Source organism: Bos taurus, chromosome X (assembly GCF_002263795.3).
Source record: "Bos taurus isolate L1 Dominette 01449 registration number 42190680 breed Hereford chromosome X, ARS-UCD2.0, whole genome shotgun sequence".
Classification (NCBI taxonomy): Eukaryota; Metazoa; Chordata; class Mammalia; order Artiodactyla; family Bovidae; genus Bos; species Bos taurus.
In genome coordinates this window covers 76,842,272-76,862,987 of record NC_037357.1, presented here as the reverse complement: position 1 = coordinate 76,862,987, position 20,716 = coordinate 76,842,272, and the positions used below count along the sequence as shown (strand labels likewise).

At 39.0% G+C, this 20,716-nt stretch overlaps 1 protein-coding gene, 1 long non-coding RNA gene and 3 other non-coding genes across 28 annotated transcripts in view; 2 read left to right on the top strand and 3 right to left on the bottom strand.

The window, feature by feature from the left end:
• Positions 1-15,535, bottom strand: part of LOC104970537 (uncharacterized) — an 83,302-nt gene extending 67,767 nt beyond the window's left edge. For 12 of the 24 annotated variants that reach the window (XR_009493538.1, XR_009493541.1, XR_009493536.1 and 9 more), the window contains exons 1-4: positions 15,371-15,535; positions 4,593-4,732; positions 3,989-4,175; positions 3,444-3,563 (exon numbers count right to left, since the gene is read on the bottom strand). This is a non-coding gene — a long non-coding RNA (uncharacterized lncRNA). Of the gene's footprint in view, positions 1-3,443; positions 3,564-3,988; positions 4,176-4,585; positions 4,733-14,270; positions 14,297-15,370 lie in introns of those variants that run through there. The other 12 variants (XR_009493537.1, XR_009493535.1, XR_009493540.1 and 9 more) reach the window with 11 other exon arrangements.
• MIR545 (microRNA mir-545) lies at positions 9,685-9,790 on the bottom strand. The gene has a single exon (NR_031358.1). It is a non-coding gene; the product is annotated as a microRNA mir-545 (primary transcript).
• Positions 9,869-9,940, bottom strand: MIR374A (microRNA mir-374a). The gene has a single exon (NR_030790.1). It is a non-coding gene; the product is annotated as a microRNA mir-374a (primary transcript).
• Positions 9,880-9,931, top strand: MIR374C (microRNA mir-374c). Its single transcript, NR_162289.1, has one exon. It is a non-coding gene; the product is annotated as a microRNA mir-374c (primary transcript).
• Positions 15,536-18,961: 3,426 nt separating the features above from the next.
• ZCCHC13 (zinc finger CCHC-type containing 13) lies at positions 18,962-19,728 on the top strand. The gene has a single exon (NM_001206479.1). The coding sequence runs from the start codon at positions 19,040-19,042 to the stop codon at positions 19,553-19,555; it is 516 nt and encodes a 171-aa protein (NP_001193408.1). The 5' UTR covers positions 18,962-19,039; the 3' UTR covers positions 19,556-19,728.
• Positions 19,729-20,716: the final 988 nt, after the last annotated feature.

The following is a 20,716-nucleotide window of genomic DNA, read 5'->3' as shown; positions in this document are numbered from 1 at the left end:
CAGGCCCTTTATAGAAAAAGTTTGCCAACTTCTGCCACAGAGGACAGAATAGGCCAGTGGTAGCAAAACTGAGAAGTCATAAAAGAGAAACAGGGGCAGAAAGAATATTTGTCATGTTAAAAAGCAGAACACTAAAGATTCTGAAAATTTTTCTGCTGAGATCCCCACTAGTACTCTTACTATTACCCCCTGAACCCTGAATTTGCTGGACATTTAGACAAACTAAATAACACAAACCAAAGAGAAGATCCTCAGGGGGAAAAGATTTGTATTTAAAAGTAAATAAAGCATGAACTATATGAAACTACAAAGATAAACTATATTTATCTTTACTATGAAATGCAAGGGGAAAATAAACCATAAACAAAAAAGATACTTGAGATACATAAACAACTTCTATGTCAAATCGAGGAAAATATATCCATGACATATATGGAAGATTAAAAATCAGTGCAAAAAATAAACTCAAAAATAAGTCCCAAGAAAGATATTAACTGTTCCATCTCATTAGGAATCAAATAAATTAAAATATCAAGGGAGACCACTTCTCACTTTGCAACTGGCAGATTTTTAAGAGCCATAATATAGTATATTAGTAAGGATGTGGGAAAAAATAGGTATTTTCATACATCAAAGGAATTATACTTTTAATCCAGCCATAGGAAACAAACATGGATATGTGCAAAAACTTATTTATAGGATGTTCACATTAAGCATTATTCACACAAACTTAGAAGGGCAGCAATTGAACAAACACCCAAATACAAATTATTTTTTTACATTATAATGCCAATTAAAATATGTTTGTGCTGTGCTGTGCTTGGTCGCTCAGTTGTGTCCGACTCTTTGCCACCCCCCTGGACTGCAACCCGCCAGGCTCCTCTGTCCATGGGGGTTCTCCAGGCAAGAGTACTGGAGTGGATTGCCATGCCCTCCTCCAGAGGATCTTCCCAACCCAGGGATCAAACCAGGTCTCCCACATTGCAGGTGGATTCTTTACTGACTGAGCCACCAGGGAAGTTCAGTTTATTATTAATTTTTTTTATTAAACAGATGTTTAAGATGGCATGGGACATGCTTGAGATCTGCTAAATTTAAAAGCTTAGGCAACAAGGTTTCATTAATGACCCTAACATCAACAACTGACAGACTGTCACTCCAACCAAAACCTCACTTTGAACATAGAAACAAAGTAGTAAAAAATCAAATAGAAAGTAAAATTTAAAAATAGCAAAGGTAGCAGACCTAATTCAATATTATTGAAAACTAGGAAATTTTATTCTGGAAATACAAAGTAGTTTCATTACAAGGAAAGGTATTAAATATAACAAATACAACAAAAAGGGCAAAAAAAAGATTTACTTCCATGTTTAACGCTTATTTGACTGAGATCCCTGTTATTAGGTCCAGATCACATTTTGAGACATCAATGGGAGGATTAATTCCTCCTAATCCTGAAAGCCATTTAGGGTTTGATATAGCAAATTACCAAAGCCGTAGCCCCCTACACTGACTGCTAGGAGAGTGATTATATCAAGTAACCTGTGAATCAGATTCACTTTTGGGCCTACGTAGGGTAGAAGACATTCTGAAGAAGGCAAACACTGGAAATGATAATGTAAGAAGAAGAAGAAATAACAAACATACAGACAGTCATTTCTAAGTCATGCAAAGAAAGACATGTGGCAAGGAAAAGGATCCTTTAAGGGATGATAATATTAACAACATGGTCCATGAAGATTCTATTATTCTACCAAGAACTCAAGCCAATATCTAGATGACTATTAAGTCATGCACATAATGCACAGATCATGAGACACTTTCCAGTGCTAACTCAAGTATAGCTGTGTTACTGTTATTACAAGTATTTTAAATAAAAATCACCTTGAATGTTTGCTTTATCACCTCAAGTCTTCCTGTCTTAAAGACTTTATGTATATATATTATAGAGCAAGGATGGCATGCTATGGTCCATGGGCTGAATCTGGGCTGCTACCTGTTTTTGTTAAGGAAGTTATATTGGAGCACAGTCCTGCCCACTTGTTTCCATATTGTCTATGACTGTTTTCATGCTAGAGAGTGTGACACCCAGCTCTACCATTGACTGTCTGTTTTACACAGGTGGCAACACCTCTCCAATCCTGTTTCATTATCTATAAAGTAGGGGAAAAAATCCTACTTCCCAGAGTTAACTTAAAATTAGATAACAAATATGTGTAAAGCACTTGCCTAGAACATAAAAGGCGCCTATAACTGATAAGCACTACTATTAATATTATATGATTTCAGAAATTTCCAAAAGCTGTGTGTAGGTGCTAGATGACTAGCCTAAAGAGAAAAGAAAAAGAAAAAACAACAGACCTGCTATCACAAAAGCAAGAGAGGATGGATAACATGGCTAGAGAAGTACTAGGAAAAGAAATGGCATTCAGACAGGAAAAGTCAAATTTATACAATGCATTTGGGCCCATATAGAGAAAGTGACAGGACTTTTTAAATTGTATGCTAACATTCATATCCTTATATGTAAACGGTGTCGTTTCAAAATACGTTGTGGTAAATGACACTGAACTCAGGGACTCTCTTTGTATCAATGAATATTTCCGACTTTTCTGTAGGGAAAAGACCGCTTTTCTATCATTCAGGTTACCTGTGCAGGCTAACCTACCTAATTATACCAACAGAATTATCCAAACACACCAGAGAAAAACCAAGAACATTATGTTATGAAGGCACCATCTCAAGACCATCCCTATGAGAAAAGGTGACTTTTATTGCTTCCATGAAAAATGGCAGATACCAAGAAATGATCTGACCCTTGGGTATTAACTTTGGATAGAGGAGCTTAAGATAGGGGTGGCTTCTGCAGAGATCTCCCAAGAATGGCCATTTTATAGATGCTGCCTCGTTTAATTATGAACCATTTCAGTACTCCTTGAAGCCTATTAGGGGGTCAATGCCTGAGAAGCCAAAAATGAATGCTAGTCCAGTTTAAATGGATTATACTAAAAGATGCTGCTACCTCTGAAATTACTAATTCAAAGTGTTATATTCTTGTCTGCTGCTTAAATAATAAGCTTCTGCTAATGAGCTGGCTTTTGACAAGATGTATGCAGCTCCATAGGCTGATAAAGAAAAACTCTCAATAAGTCTGGTTTGAAAGAATAGACTCTCACCAAAGGGACTGTAATCAGTGCATGCTGAGATTATTTATGACATGCAGCTTATGCCACCTAGTTTACTTAGGAACCATTTCAATTCTTCTGATCCTCTGCAGGGGTGATCTCAGACTGGGTAAGCATATAACCTACCCCAACTGTTTTGAGAAGGATATATTGTAGAATAAACTACAGGCTTTAAAATTACTGGCCCCTAGAAATGACATTCCTACAAGCCTCCCTAATAGGAGTCAAGACAATGTCAATCTTTCCTCCTTCACTTACCTTAATCACTTTGTTACCTTAACCACTGAGAAGACCCACTCTTCTGCTGCACAGGCACTCACATGGCCAATCTGGTAGACTCTCTAAAACACTTTTCAAAGATATTCTCCACAGTTCAGCCTAGTGAGGGGTTACAAAAAGGAAAAAGATGCTTTCATCATCTTTGACCCTCCTATACTCAGTTTGGTCAGCCTCTATTGCACTGAGAGAGAGGGTGGAAGGTACTAAACAGGAGAATGGGAAGCGGGGAGAAAAGCACAGTATTTTTAGGTCCAACTCAACAATTTTTAATGCCACTTTTACACCAAAATGGAAAAACTTCTGATTTAACATTTATGATACACTATTTATTGGTTATTTATTCTTTTGTCTACTCTCACAGGAATGAAAGTCCCATGATGGCAGGACTTTGTTAATATCTAGAACAGTCTCCAGCACTCAGTGAGCACCTAATAAATATATGTTGAAGGAAGAGGGGAAGTGCCACATCAGAACCATCTCTTTTCTACCAACTGGGGAACCCCACCAAACCACCAGCAACTTACCAAGACTTCCCAACCATCTCACAAGGACATCCAGGGCAATGATGCTTTATTCTGGTTTGCTGGTAAACCCACTGGGCACGATGCCTCAGGATAAGTGACAAGTAGGTCTTGTTACTTGTTGCTCTTGACCAGTGACAAGGTTTCTAGCTGCCCAAGAATCTGCATTTTTAACAAGTATCCCAGGTGACTATATGAATAATAAAAAAATTACATCATGGACATTTCCTTTATTAGAGGAGCACAATCTCAGAGGCTATTTAAAAAACCTTTCACAGTGTGGAATAAAAATGTTTGTCTCACATGGCCTCCATGGACTTAGATGGAATCTAGAGAAAGCACTAGGTGGAAGACACAGTACTGGGCTAGGATTCAAATCTATTTTCTACACCAACCAGCTATGATCTTGTAAGAGATCATCTACAAAAATGCAAGAATGGGAGAAGGAGAGTTAGGCTCAGTAGTCTCTAGTATAGTCTGAATACTTTAAGACCTTTTTTCATGTCATAATGGGAAGATATGAAGTAACTGTCTAGGCCTAGTAAGACTACTTTTCCTGGCCCTTCCCACTAACTGGGCAAGCCCACCAGAGCTACTGACCACTTACTAAGACTTCACAATGGTTTGATAACCATGTGCAGGATGCTGACTTGAGCCTCTTCCAATTCTCTAGTAACCTCACTGGCCAGGCAGGGCTCAATATACCTCTTCACCTGTGGCATGGTTTCTGATCAAGTTTGGTGTCACCTGCAGGATAGAGAGAAGGAAGAAGAAACAAAGGTAAGAACAGTCAAAGTATGACATCTAGCTTTAATTTTACTTTTACCACCTTAAGACAAGTCATCTAGGTCCACACCATGGACCTCAGAATTCACTCTTGTCAAGCACTATTATTAGCATCACAATTATCTTCTTTATCTGGCAAAGACTCTTACAACACACACATTTAATAAGGATCCTTGCCTCTATTTTTTTTATGGGTTAAATATTTATTTATTTTTTTTAAAATGAGACATCTTGGGTACAGAGGCACCAAGTAAATATACCAAAGCATTAGAACTCAGATCTGAACTAATGCTGATCCTCCTAGCTGCCTACCCTCTTTAGAGCTCAATCAATATCCTATCTTTGAATGGAGGTAAACTTGGTATCTTAGGGGCCCTTATGGCAATTATGACTTTTTATTCCATGCTGCTGCTGCTGCTAAGTCGCTTCAGTCATGTCCGACTCTGTGCAACCCCATAGACAGCAGCCCACCAGGCTCCTCTGTCCCTGGGATTCTCCAGGCAAGAACACTAGAGTGGGTTGCCATTTTATTCCATATTCCTGACTAAAAGTGAACTAAACCTCCATCTAATCATCATATAGCACTTGGTTCACACTGATAAGGAAAGGTAACAAAACCGTGGGCTCTGGACCAAGGCCTGTCATTTACAATCTCAACTCCCACCAGGACTGACCTTACCCATATCAATTGTGTGCATTACCAAAAGGATCACGAGGAGCTAGGTAGGCCCATGGCTAGTCCTCTACCTCCAAGACCCAACCACGAGGAGGAATGCGGCTCTGAGACCTGAGACCCACACAGGATAAGCCAAAGTCCCCAAAGGATTCTTTGTAAGGAAGCAGCCTACTGCCTTTAAGTTTCCCAGTCCCTAGCTGCTTTGCATGAAAAGCAAACCCAGAAATCTAGCAATTCAGTGATGACCCAAAGCCCAGGATATTAATTACCATTAGATGCTGGCAACACCAACTACTATAACTAGACTTCCTCTTACTGCAGGGAAGTGCAGGCAACCTTCAAATCCCAGAAGACCCAAGGAGCAGTTTCTCAGGGTTTATTTTTAACTGTTTCACCTACAGTTAAACAGAATACAGTGTCCTATAATTTACTAGTGATAATGAAGCCCAAGAGAAAGCTCTCCCACCGTAAGTTAGGAAGATTCCTACTGGATAGTATAAGTGTTGGGGGATGACGATGAGGCAGCTTTGATGGGTTTGAGCCTTCTCTTTATTGGATAAAGTAAAGCAGCCATTGCTGCACACCCATAAGCAGCTGTTCCCATCAGCGATTTTTTAGCTTATTAAGTCCAAAGGGGCAGGGGTGGGAAAGGAATGTGTATAGGTCCTAATTGGGAAATACACAGTAAGTGTAAAGCCTGACTCATGAAATGCCTGCACTAAGGAACCAAGAATAATTACTAGTTAGTGCCTTTCTCTAAAGATAGAGGTCTTATTTCCACCATACCCTATTTCCACCTGGCCCAGCTCTTTTCTAAACTAAACTGCTCCAGTTCCCAGCTTCCTCACCAACCCATTTATTCCACTTCTGTTCAGGTCAGCAAATTTCTAAATAGAAATCATTTCAATGTTTGTCTTAACTTTGCTGGTCATAAACACACTGTGAGAAAAAAAATTCCAGAAATACATTAAGAATAGAAAGCAAAAGTCATAGAATCCCAGAAAGTTTAACACTTGGGATATATTCTTCTTTATAACTTTTATGTACACATACAAACATGAATTTTTTCTTTTTATTGGAGGATAATTGCTTTAGAATATTATGTTTGTTTCTGCCATACATCAACATGAATCAGCCACAGGTATACATATGTCCCTTTCCTCCTGAATCCCCCTCCCATCTCCTTCCCCATCCCATCCCTCTAGATTGTCACAGAGCACTGGGTTGAGCTCCCTGTGTCACACAGCATAATCCCACTTGCCATCTATTTTACATACGGTAATGTTTGTATTTCAGTGCTACTCTCTCCATTTGTCCCACCCACTCCTTCACCCAGTGTTCACAAGTCTGTTCACGTGTGTCTCTACTGCAGCCCTGTGAATAGGTTCATCAGTACCATCTTTCTACATTCCATATGCATGCATTTTATTTAACAAGCTGGATGAAACCATGGCCTTTCTTTCAATTAATATACTGGGTACATCTTTCCAAGTCAAAAATTCATCTACAAGACTATTTTTAATGCCTGTGTTGTATTATTACATGAATACACCAAAAAATTTATTCAAATTCCTATTAAAGAATGGTAAATTTTTTCCATTTTTTATTGCTATGAACATTCCCATACCTAAATCTTTTAAAATATCCTTAGAATATTTTTGAAGAACATTTAAAATTTATTTAGAATATTTAGAGTATAGCCCTAGAAATGAAACTGCTAGGTCAAAGGATATGCAACATTTATTGTGGCCACTAATATATACTGCCAAATTGCTCCTACAAAGGATTACATGGAAATTGGATCTATCCCACCAACGCTGCTGCTGCTGCTAAGTCGCTTGTCGTGTCCGACTCTGTGCGACCCCATAGACGACAGCCCACCAGGCTCCCCCGTCCCTGGAATTCTCCAGGCAAGAACACTGGAGTGGGTTGCCATTTCCTTCTCCAATGCATGAAAGTGAAAAGTGAAAGTGAAGTCGCTCAGTCGTGTCCGACTATTAGCGACCCCATGGACTAGAGCCTACCAGGCTCCTCCACCCATGAGATTTTCCAGGCAAGAGTAGTGGAGTGGGGTGCCATCGCCTTCTCCATCCCACCAACGCTAGTGTAACATTTTAAAACCTTTGCCCATGTGATACATGTTAAGGGTAGTACTGCATTTTTTTTTATGAATACAGATATTTTTTACTTAAGAGAATTACAAAGATAAGCAAGATATAGCCTCTGCCTTTGAACTTAAATGAAAGGAAACAGACACAAACAGGTAACATTTACTATTATCATATTCATGATAAAAAAGGTTTCAGTTCATGGAGCCTCCTTTGAGTCTGCAGCTATTGCCAATAGAGAAGGTCCAAGAGAATATTATTAAACAGCAGCCCCAATTTTAAAAATCCATTTACTAAAATTCCAAGGAGTTGGGCTAATGCTATCACATCAGTGGCACTTGCTATCACTTTGTTGTTTCTCCTTCCTCAGTTCTTAAAGGAAAGAACCAAGTGGAAGCTGCCCAGGGAACAACCTGCTCCCTCTCCCCGCCAGCCAGTGAAGTGAATTAAGTGTAGGGCAGTATATTACTGGAAGCATTTACTGATGCTGGATCTGAACTTCCATTTTTCCTTCTCCTATTTCCAGTAAACAATGATGAGCTGCAGTCATTTTCTTTAGGAAACAAAATATCTTCTCTTCTTGAGAGCCTTATTCCCAGGCAAATATGTTTATACATAATAACCATGCCAACTTGGAAAATAACAGATAAGAATCAAAAGAAATTACTTTTCAGCACCATGATGGGTCAGATACAGATGAAATCAAAATAGATGCCAACACAAATACTTTTAAAAGCCCACCCAACAAAGATGGAGGGATAGGCAATAAAGCAAATACAGCAAAATGTTAATTGCACTATCTAGGTGGTGAGTATACAAGTTTTCACTGTCAATTCTTCCAATCTTTCTGTATGAAAATTTTCATAAAATGCTGCAAAAAGTTCAGCAAGCAGCTTGAAAATAATGCTGTAAGGTCTTTCCCTCCATTTTACTGCTAGAATGAGACACTCATTCTCTTAATTTTGCTTTTTTAGATCTAGATTTCTTGCATCAGACTTGGAGCTCTCCAACTTTTTAATGAAGTGAAATGAATGACAATATACTCAGGCAGGTTACCAACACAACATGTGGTAGGTTAGGGAAGGTTCAGAAAGGAGGACCCTAAGCTCCTGGAAGTGCAGGCTCACCACCTGTTATGTCTGAATAAGTGACTATTTCAGAAATCCCATTTCTCAGTTAAAAATTAACATTCAGACCCTCTAAACATTTGCCTCAGCCTACTTTTCTGCTTTATCTCATATGAATTCCTTATTTTCCATATTCTCACTGCAAAGAGCTGTGTAGGAAGGAGGGGGGCAAGGGATAAGGAACCAAAGCATGATATGCCCATATGCTTGAAGTTAAGATATAACAAAAGGAATTTTAATTTCCAGGGTTGAAGCTCAAAACTCGATGTTGAAGGACATGGTACAACTGACAGACTGCAGGACTCTGGGGAAAGCCTTATAATCAATCTCCTAGTTTGAAGTGTGTCCTGATTGGACCATCTGTAAAACAGGAAGAAGACTCATCATAATGATCAATGAGGTAAATAAATGAGTTTCTGAGATGTTAAAAGTATCTCTAGTGAATGGGGAGGGGAATGAAGCCACGACTGTTGAGTAATGATCCAAGATAGGATAGGCAATCTTTTTCCAGAGCTAAGCTTTGAGGGTCACCATGTCTCTGATGTGGCGCCTCACTCTGCTCTTGTAGGTCAAAGAGGCCACAGACAAAACATCAACAAATAAGCATAGCTGTGTTCCAACAGAACTTTATTTGCACAACTATGCAGACCATGAACTGTATTTGTCCACCTCTGATCTAGAATGTGAAGCCTACATAGGAATACCATTTGGAGGACCTGAGGAGGAGTGAAAAGAGGATGAGTCTACATATAGGAACCATTTAGCAAACACCAGACAGTAAGGATGAGGCTCCTGATCTGATAGCTTTCACCCAGGTTCCACCAAGGAAGAGACTGTCAGCAGCAGCAATAGTAGCAACATCTGTAAATACCAAGGACTGAAATCCAAACACAAAAACAGCATTATCTCATGAGAAATTCTTGAGAAGATATATCCATAACTAGGAAGAAACAGCAAGTTTCTGACTACACACATTTTGAAGAAACAGTTGACAGTTCAGAGCCTGTGGAGATCACGTTAGCAGGCACACAATAAATGTTTGTTGATGAGCCATTCATTTATTCATCCAATAAACATTTACTGAGGCCTACGAATGTGCCAGGCTGGGCTCTGGAGATGAAGACACTGTCCCTGCCCTCAAGGAGCTCACAGTCTAACTGATAACAAAGGAAGGGAGACAGGCATATACACAGACAATTACAATACAACCTGATAAGTGCTGTAACACTTATCAGGTTGTATTATAATGGCCGATGTAAAATTCATTTCCAGGGGGCGCTGCTCCAGGCTGCTGCGGGCTGTAACATCAAGAGAGGGGAAGAACAAACTGAAGAAATCAAAGGTTAAGTGCTTTTGGGCTATTTCAAATATGCAGGTTCTCCCTAACTCCTGATCATAAATGAATTTGGTAACTAAGTACTGGCATGACATAAAATGGGACTCCCACTCTTAAGGTAGGTACAGACCTCCAGTAAAGGACCTTCTCAATCACCTCTACAAAACAAGCTTTGTTGCTGTTACTTTGTTTCATTTTGCTTATTATACTCCAACCTTCCCACCATACACATAAGCCTATTCTTCAACTAGCTGAAAAAATGCTGAAAAATGGGAATTTACAACTAGATTAATTCCATAAAACTAGGTAACAAAAAGCAGTAATGGCTCACTTGACACCTCTATATCCAATAATCCCCCTTAACTGAAAAAATAAAAATTAGAATGTGACTAAATATAAAGGAGATAGTATATAGCTCATGGAGTGGGAATAATAATTTAGAACGTTCTACTTAGTAAATATAATTAAACAGATTCTGAACCATAAATAACAGACACAGTTTCAGGAAACCAAAATAAAATACCTTACCACTCTCCAAGATCTTTGAGAATATATAATCTAAATCACTTCCGTATTAGAAATAAGAAAAATAAAAAACAGGTAACACACTCTTCCCAACACCTTCTCAAAATTCAGTGAGAGGTAGTAAGAGACTCCTTGAGGAGAGATTACTAGGGTTAACTAGTCATTTGGTTCACATGATTTTATACAAAGATAGGATGGAATTTTTGTGTGTCACACAGTTCTTAAAGCCTAGGTTTTTAATGGCTCTTTTGTCTCTGCACCAGCAAACTGAACTGATGACATCAATAAATTGTTTCCATTTACACTGAGATCCCTGTCTTGGGACCCAGTGTCTCTGAGGCCACTATTTTCTACACTTAACATACCATTTTCCCCTAAAGTCATTACATTGCTCTTTTCTTCCCTGTTTCATTCTGCCGATTGTCAGCCCACATGCACAATGTCTTCTCAGGTGTTGCAGTTTGTTCCTTTTACCACATTACATCTCCAAAGAGTTCCATGTCATCTACAAATGTGAACATTACACCTTGTACATATCTTCCCCCAGATCACTCATAATAACATCAATCCCCCAGTGGATGCGGGAAGGGTGGCTAGGCTACCATTTTGTGTCTTATCTATGTTGGTTGCCATGTCTTATTAGAGGCAAAACGTTGCCATGTCTTCTCCCCACACCCATAACCAGGGAGCATCACTGCTGTGCAGCAATCAGTGCTTTCTTTTCAGATAAAAAGAAATAGCTATCTATTTAAAAAACAGATAAATGTTTCTCAAAATGGCTACCAAGAATTTCACATGTATTCCATGCAGTAGTTGTCTTATTTTTTCATACTCAATAGCAACAAACATATACCAGGTGTGTATGTCAACAAATGACAAGGGGTAATAGATTCTTTATATAGAGCACATAATATAGAGCTCTTACAAATATACAGCATTCAGACCCAAGTTGAATAGTTCACAAAAGGAAATAATAGCTAATAATTAGCATTTGAGAATCCAGCTTCATCAATAATACAGAGAAATGTACCATAAATCAAAGATACCATTCTTATACATGTAAAATTACAAAAAAAAAATTATGTAGCTGCTGCTAAGTCATTTCAGTCATGTCTGACTCTTTGAGACCCTATGGACTGTAGCCTGCCAGGCTGCTCTATCCATAGGATTCTCCAGGCAAGAATCATGGGAGTGGGTTGCCATTTCTTAATGTAACTAAATGGGTACAAAAATTGACATAATGTTTTGGAATGCTATTATGGCAGGTCTTTAAAATGTTCAAAGTTTTTGATGAGTAATTGTAATTCTTAACTCTATAATATAAAGAATAACTCAAAAGAGAAACAATAAAAACTAAATGAAAAGACATTAATCATTAACTTAAAATACTGAAAATCTTAAGTACTTCCACACAATAAAATATCATGAAACCATTCAATGACAATTACAAAAATATTTAACATGGAAAAATGCACATTATAAACTCAAAACATGACATAAAATAATATAAATATATGATCCCTGTAGAAAAATCCAGAAAGAATGAAAAGAAGCAAATACATTTATTAACACTGGTTATCTCTGTGAGGTGAAATTATGGATCTTTTTCCCTCATATTTTCCCCTCAGACGAAGCTACAATGAATATTGACCACATTTCTAGACTGACGGAACTATTCAAACTTAATGGAAGAAAAACCACAAAACAGTTGACTGATTTGACCACATGATTTCAAATTTCTACTAACCAAAAATTTAAATACAAAAATTAAGAGGCAAACAATAACCTGGAGTACATATTTATAAATTACAGAAATTTGAGTAATAGCCTTTATTTATAGAACACATTCAAATAGATAATAAAAATAAAACTAAAACTCCAACTGATAAATCATTTAAGACATGAACTACCATCATATGAAAGAAAAATCAAGCTACTAAGAAACATATGGAGGAAAAAAGAATCCAAACTTAAAACCAAAGAAATGCAAAATTAAAGTAATACTGGTTTTTAATCCATTGAAATAACGTTTTTGACTACTCAATGCTTGTGTAAATTGGTACAATCTTTTCAGAAAGAAACTTGGCAATACATATTAAGTGTTAAAAATGTTCATATCCTTTGACATAGTAATTTCACTTCAAATGTATCTATCCCAACCAAATAATAAATGAAATCCATGTATTTTCTGTCTTTTATTATAAGAAAGAAAATTACAATTTTCTTTCCTTTACAATTAACATTGCTATCAAACACCAAAATATTAACAATGGGTAAGGAAAAAATCTCTACTGCAGCAAATGACTGGTTGTCTCAAAGCATGAGACCAGACCTCAAATCTGGCAAAACAAGAAGGGTGTGTCCAGCCTGCCGCAGTCGGCCATTTTAAACCCTCTGCAGAACAAAAAGCATAGAAGACAAGGGTAGGTAAGGATGACCACCCCACTAGGCTCCAGATCAATACTTTACTTTTTGTCTTCCACATATGTAACCTTATACAATGCACTGAGTAAAAATTAGCAAATAGGTCTCCTTTCTTAAATAGCATAGGTTAAGTTATGAATAAAATTTGAAATCATAAGTGGAGGGTCCTTTAAATTTGCCGCATCATTTTGGTGGATAAATATAATGTTTAAGAACACAGAATTCTGAAGCCATACTACCTGAATAAAAATCCAATCTCAGTCACTCAAAAGGATATAAAGCCTTGGATTTACTTTATCTGTATCCCTCAGATTTCTCATTTGTAAAAGATGAATAATGGTACTGCTATTTCATAAGACTGTGGAGAGTACTAAATTAGTTAAGGCATGTGTAAAAGCATATAGACCCAGTATCTGACCCATAGTTTAAGCTCCAAATACGTTTAAGTTTAATTATTATTATAGTTAGGCAAACAGGCCCGAGAAGGATAAAGACCAGTATTAGATCACAGCTAGGATTAGTGAAAAGGCCTGTTTCAATTTTGAATCCTGTGCCTTTTCTTCTACATATTTAACTGCTAAATTACTAGTTTTAGCGATGATTAACAATAGATCTTTACTGACAGCCCTCTAAGAGCCATGACAGTGCTGCTGCCTAAAAATAAAACAAAATAAAACAAAACCGTCCCCCTAGATGAAACTGTGCTCAAAGTTCTACAGAAAAAAAAAAAATAATAATAATTTAGAAGACAAGGTGTGAAACCCAGGTCACCTACATACTACCGTCACCATTCGCCTAGATCCCAGGTTTAAAGCAAAGTGGAACAAGGACTTGGAAACAGCCAAATCCTCACCCCTACAACCTCAAGGGGAGAAAATCAAGGGCTTCTGACCAACTGTAGATTCTCACAGTATTGCAACCACTGAGTTCTGCTACTCTGATGGAATGAGAGAAGGTGTCCGGAGCCAAGGACACCGGCCCACTATCTCCGTGTCCAACAGAGAGCCCTCCAGAGGCGTACTGCCCGAACGTGGCCTTGTCACGAAGTGCTCGCGTTTTACGCATTTCTTACACACAGCCAGCTGCTGCAACCTTTTGTAAAATCATCATCGCCTCCGCATTTTTGAACCCGCATTATTCATAGGCCAGAGAGGGGCTAAGATTCTGAGTCAGTATCTAGTGGATCTAGCCACAGCCTAGGACAGCTCCGACTCAGGCTGATCCCCTCACCCAACCAGAAAGGTCGATCTGCTCCTCGGCAGGCCCTCCTAGACCAAGATGGCCAAGCAAAAAGACAACTTACCTCCCCCCTCGCCATTTTGCAATCTTAATTACGCGTACGCTGCGCGCCTCCTCGCGTCATTTCGCTTGAAATACGCATGCGCCCCTCTCCCCCTCGCGTTAAATCCAACCTTCACAATGTCGTCTCAAATGCGCATGCGCAGCTTCACTCCCGCGGGTACCAACTACCAACAACTTTCCTTTCTTAAATACGCATTCGATACCCACTCCGCGCCCCAAGCCTTGCGCATGCGTATCTCCGGCTGTCCCTAGTGGAGCGTCCCCGCCCCCCACCCCCACCCCGCACATCAGACCACAAATACAGTGGACTCTCCGCGGATACGATGGACTAACTGTACTAAGCCATTCTATATAGGAGACTTGAGCATCCGCGGAATTTAGTCTTTGCGGGGGTTCTGGAACTAATCCCCCACGGTTACCAAAACACGACTATATATCTGCGTGCTACCGCGTCGTGCATCCTCACACTCTCAAGTATATTTGCGCACTGCGTCTGTCCCCCGACCTCCGTTTTTTATATATAAGTGCCTGATGATATCTAGATGTGCTTCTCCCTACAATTGTGCCCCCAGTGCTCAATAAAGAAGAGTCATTACCAGCCTTACTTGATAGGGGTAGGTGTGATAAACTAGGTAAGTGGAATGCGGGAAAGACGTCAAAGCTTGCAGGTGTTCAGAGCAGATGTCAGATCTAGATAGAATCCGCCCTGACTCCCAGGGAGGGGCTTAGAGTACCCTCGGTTTTCCGTAATAAGACCTACCACCCTGAACAAAGGCAAAGAAAGCTCTCATAATCGCCTAGTACTACAGCCCCGACCTTTAAATACATCTTCTACTGCATATGAGGAAATCCAAGAAATTTTAATGCAGGGAACATTATGGAAAATGCCGACGCTCAGGTGCACAACCTTGATTAAAGGAAAGAAGCCTGTATTACTTTTACAATGGGAACTAAATGGTCAACATCCTTTTGTAGGTCTGAGGCCCGTACTGTCCCCCATTTTTTCCTCTCGTGAACGGGGAGAACACACAAATTAAGGATCCCCCTGGCCCGAGTTCCCTCCTCCACCCTCCATGTTCTTCCCCTATGTCGTTCCTTTACCTCCTGGCTGAATCGAAGGTCATAGCATAAATTCTTAGCGCCGGCCGTCCCAAAATATGGTGAAAGGGAACGACGGCACAGAGTTCGCGGCGCAAGAGCAGGCCAAGGTGGCAGTGGACAGCAGGCTGAGGACCAGCCCTGCCTCCAGCCGCAACGCTGATATCCAGAGAGGACCGCCTCCAGGATAGCTGCAATGTGCTTCAGGCGCATGCGCCGAGCACGCCCTCTTCTCCCGACCCCCGCCCCCACTCAAGCCTAGCTCTCTCCAAGGCAAACTTTTCGGCGGTCTTCACCCTTTCACCCTTACGCAGGTCCGTAGCTCATCCTGCTTCTTCAACATTTTCTCCCCTTAGTCACACAGGCCTCCGCCACCTTTCCCTCAGCCCCTTTCCTCATGTATCCTTCTCCTGTTCTTAGCCCACCATTTCAATGCCATTCTCCCCCTTGGCTGCCTTTGTTCGGTTATCCTTAGTGGCCTATTCTTGTATTCTTGGCCTTGCCTGATCTGCAGCCCTATTGGTCCTCTTACTCATCCCCTTGCGTGTCTGATATTGCAAACTGTAAAAAAAAAAAAAAAAAAAAAGGCAAAAAATACTGTTTAAAAGGTATTATACCTTCACAATCTTCTCCAAAGCAGCTCTCAAACTGCTCCAAAAGAGCTCTCAACTAGCTAGTGTTGGGCAAACAATGCCTGGTTGATGAAGAACCAACGAAGGAGACTCAGAGGCAGGGAACCAAAAGACCTTATGCACAGAGCATAAAGGGAAAGGGTGTTCAATTAGTTTGGGGGTAAGAAGGAGTATGCAACACCTTTTTCTTTCTCTTCATAACCCTGGTATTGTCTGGCCATTAAAAATACTGTTCAGTGTCCTTCAATGTTAAAGGCTTGTCTTCTGTGAGAAGTTCACGTAGTAATTTTGAGAGAAGTGTATTGAATAGACTCTGAAATAGACTCCTCCTTGAATTTGAGAAGCAGAGAATACAAAATAATGTTTTGTTTCCCATTATGATGTTTTACTTTGGTGGCTGGTTCTTCTTGCTTTCTAAGAAAGCCAGTTTGGAAATACCAAAATTTAAGCCTCCCCCCCGCCCCAATTCCATAAATTCTGAGACCTGTAAAATGTGTACATCATCCTTTCTAATTGTTAAGAATGTTGAGACCAAAGCTTTCCCTTTAAGATAAGGAACAAGATAAGATGTGCACTTTCACAACTTACGTTTGGCAATTTAATGGTGGTTCTAGCAAATGTAAGAAATCAAGGCAAACTCAAGAGATGTAGAAAAAGCATTTGACAAAATTCAATATGGCTGAGCCACTAGTTGCATTTACATGGTTATCATTATGTAAATGTTGGATATTGACCAAATCAATATTAGGAGAAAGGTGAAAGTGGGGGAAGGCAAGTGGAGTGCTAGAGCATTAAGTGTACCAAAAGATGATGTAGGTAAAAGAGGGCTAAATGTTTATTCTCTGAAATGGAAAATCAGAGATAATGTCTAAAATGGAAATATCAAGAAGCCATAATATAAGCATTATTTATAGTTATGAACCAAACTATGAGTTAAAATCATTTAATGAATTGAAAGATTAATGGGTCACCACCAGCATTTTTTACAACATGACAGAAAACATCAAAGTACACTGCAAGAGGACTTCCCTGGCAGTACAGTGGTTAAGACTTCATGCTTCCAGTGTAAAGGACTCATGTTAGATCTCTGATCAAGGAACTAAAATCCCACATGCTGCACAGTGCAGCCAGAAAGAAAAAAAAAATGCATTGCAGGGAATTGGTAGTCCAGTGGTCAGAACTGCATGCTCTCACTGTGGAGGGCCCAAGTTCAATCCTTGGTTAGGAAACTAAGGTTTCACAAGCTGTGTGGCACAGCAACATATATATATGTTGTTGTTGTTCAGTCATTAAGTCATGTCTGACTTTTGTGACCCCATGGGCTATAGCCCGCCAGGCTCCTTTGTCCATGGAATTTCCCAGGCAAGAATACTGGAGTGGGGTGCCGTTTCCTTCTCCAGGGGATCTTCCCTACCCAGGAACTAAACCTGCATATCCTCAATTAGCTGGCAGATTCTTTACCACTGAGCCACCAGGGAAGCCCTACATGGGCTTGTATAGTCATAATCCTACATATGGCTATTATGGCCAACATAATTTTAAAGTGCATTGTAGACATTAAGAGTAATTATTTTTTTTTTAAACTTACTTGAGTTATAGCACACACTCACATACATACCCTCTATTGTGATGTAAAATAAATTTCTCCCTTCATTCTTTCCTGTCTCAATTAAACCTGTTTGAAAATCTATACTTTAAACTATGGGCATGCATTACTTTAATAAAAATATAAACCTATAAAGGAATTTAAACATGATAATATGGTTTATTTAATGAACATATATCAAATTTTAAAACAGAATTTTTGCCATTTTAAACAATTTATGAAGCACCATTTAATTATTTAAGAATAAAGTTCATTACATTACTCTATATTTGGCATGTGCACATGCTCTTTATCTATAACTTTTATTAATTTTTGAAAACATTTTTCTTTGTGGTTGCATTTATGAAACCAGTTGTACATTCCGATCAAGTCATATTGAAATTAAAGGGCAATTGCTACATTCACTATTCTTATGTCTATACATTTGTACTGGCTTCCTGAAAAAAATTCACATACAAAACGTATAGCTAACTAGTAACTTAAAGAAAAATATTTATTGTGGATTTTTAAAATTACACAACTTAAACCTTATTTCAAAAATTGTAAAATTTAGAGAAGGAAAATAAAGAGGAAAAAGTCTTATTGAATCATATAGCTCCAAAATAGCTAGAGGTTATATTTCAGTGTCTAGCTTTCTATACTTGTTTCTGTATCTATATAAATGGACATGTCCATAAATCCTTATGAGTTTTATATATTATATAAACAACTTAGGAAACAGAGAGGAATACTGTCCAGTATTTAAATTAAGGTTTTGTAATTTATTTTCCAAGGAATATCATGTTCTTCATACTGAGTGATTCAATCATATATGTTTTGTACCTTAAATGGTTATGATGATCTTGAAAACTAAGATTCTTGCAATAGGCTAAATTGTGAGTAAATCTTCCTGTGGCATTTTACAGATTTTTTTTCCATTTTATGTATATCATATCTTTATAGACATTTGTATTTCATTTTTAACCCCCGCAAATGAATTACTCTAATTTGTCATAATTTGTTTCTGGATTAGATACATCTCACACATGTTTTTCCTATGTCTATAGCACATGTATAAAAACTGGTCATCTACTAGACCACAAAGCAGACCTAAGACTTGATTATATGAAATCCTACAGGGTACATTTTCTGAACAAGAAGGGATTCAAACTCAAACTTCAAGACCCAAGAAACGTTTATTTAATTGAAAACTAAACAAAAACGGAAAACACCACCCAGCTGTGCTTTGGGCTTCAACTACAGGAGGAAAGTCAGGTGGGAGGGGCTGCTGGAAAGCCTGTGACATAAGAATGGGACTGTGCGCAAGCCTTGTGTGACGTCGCTGAGGCCCCTAGAGAAAAACTGCCAGTTCTGTCTAAGCCGCCGTAAGGAGAGGTTGTGCCGGGGCCTCCGGGGCAGCAGTGGACCCACTCACTTGCAGATCCCACCACAGCCATGAGCAGTAAGGAGTGCTTCAAGTGTGGACGCGTTGGCCACTGGGCCCCGGCATGCTCTAAAGGAGGAGGAGCTCGGGGGCGTGGAGCTAGAGGCCGTGGCCATGGAGCTCAGTGTAGTTCAACCACCCTACCCGTCATCTGTTACCGCTGCGGTAAATTTGGTCATTATGCTAAGGACTGTGACCTTCTCGATGACATCTGCTACAACTGTGGGAAAAGTGGCCACATTGCCAAAGACTGTGCCGAGCCTAAGCGAGAGGGAGAGCGTTGCTGTTACACCTGTGGCAGACCAGGCCATCTGGCTCGTGATTGTGACCGTCAGGAAGAGCGGAAGTGCTACTCTTGCGGCAAAAGTGGCCACATTCAAAAATACTGCACCCAAGTCAAGTGCTACCGTTGTGGCGAGATTGGCCACGTGGCCATCAATTGTAGAAAGATGAATGAGGTCAACTGCTACCGCTGTGGCGAATCCGGACATCTAACCCGGGAATGCCCAATTGAGGCTAACACTTAATTTTTCCCTTTGTTCCCCACCTCTTTTTGCTGACTCATAATTGTATTATTGTCTCTGAAACCTCTTCTTTGACCAAAGATTGATAGATTGAGGCTACTTCCGGGTCAGTGAATTTTAACTACCATGTTAAAAGAGGAAAGGGCTGGTTAAAAAATAAAAATCTCAAAAAAGTTACTCACTTGTAGATGTCTTATAATTAATGTTTCTGCGTCACTGATGACTCGGATCATTGAACATCCTGAGCGTTAGGCAACTTCTAGATTCTTTGAATGCATTTTGATTTAACATTTAAGAGCCACTGTGTGCCAGCCACTGTTTGAGGAATTGGATACATATCAGTGAATAAATCAGACCAAGTTTGCAAACACAGGCCTAGAATCTATTAACAAGTAAAATAGTGTGTCAGATGAAGATAAATTGCCATAGAGGAAAAAAAAACAAACACCAGGTAAAAGGATAGAGAATGTGTGTGGGGGGACATATATTTCTGTCTTAGATACACAAGGCACCCTGAGGAGGTGACATTTCCTCAGAGACTTGTTGCACAAATACAGCTGATCCTAGAAATGTCTATGATCTTGCCAAGTAGCTTTAACTTTAGTTATGTATTGATTGCTTTGATTTATTTGAACTCATTAGCTTTTAAATGACATTGAAATACATCTCTATCTGGTCTTACATAAGTGTATAGTTTAATGACAATAACCCAGAAAAATATGTATAATGTGTATAAGTAGCTTTGAAAGAGAACAGTGAGGAAACAACCAAACAAAGAAAACCATAGCAGCAAATTGTGAACATAAAGATACTGGTGATTATTTAGACATACATATTTTTTTATATTTAAATTTATTTTAATTAGAGGCTAATTACTTTAGACATACATATTTTTAAAAATCTAAGAAAACAGGTGTAAACATTAAGATTCAACATAGATTGGGGCTTTGGTAATTTCAAAAACACACATTTTTGCAGGTACGAATATTATGTTTAGGAATTTCTAAAAAATACATTTTCACAGATATGAATATGTTCAATTTCATATGCTACGGTCCATTTTTTAAAAATCAGATCTGAAAAACTGAAGTTCTACAAAATAGAAAAGGCAATTTTAGATTTTAAATAAAACCTGGGATGAGGAGTGGTAACTGTTGGTGTCAA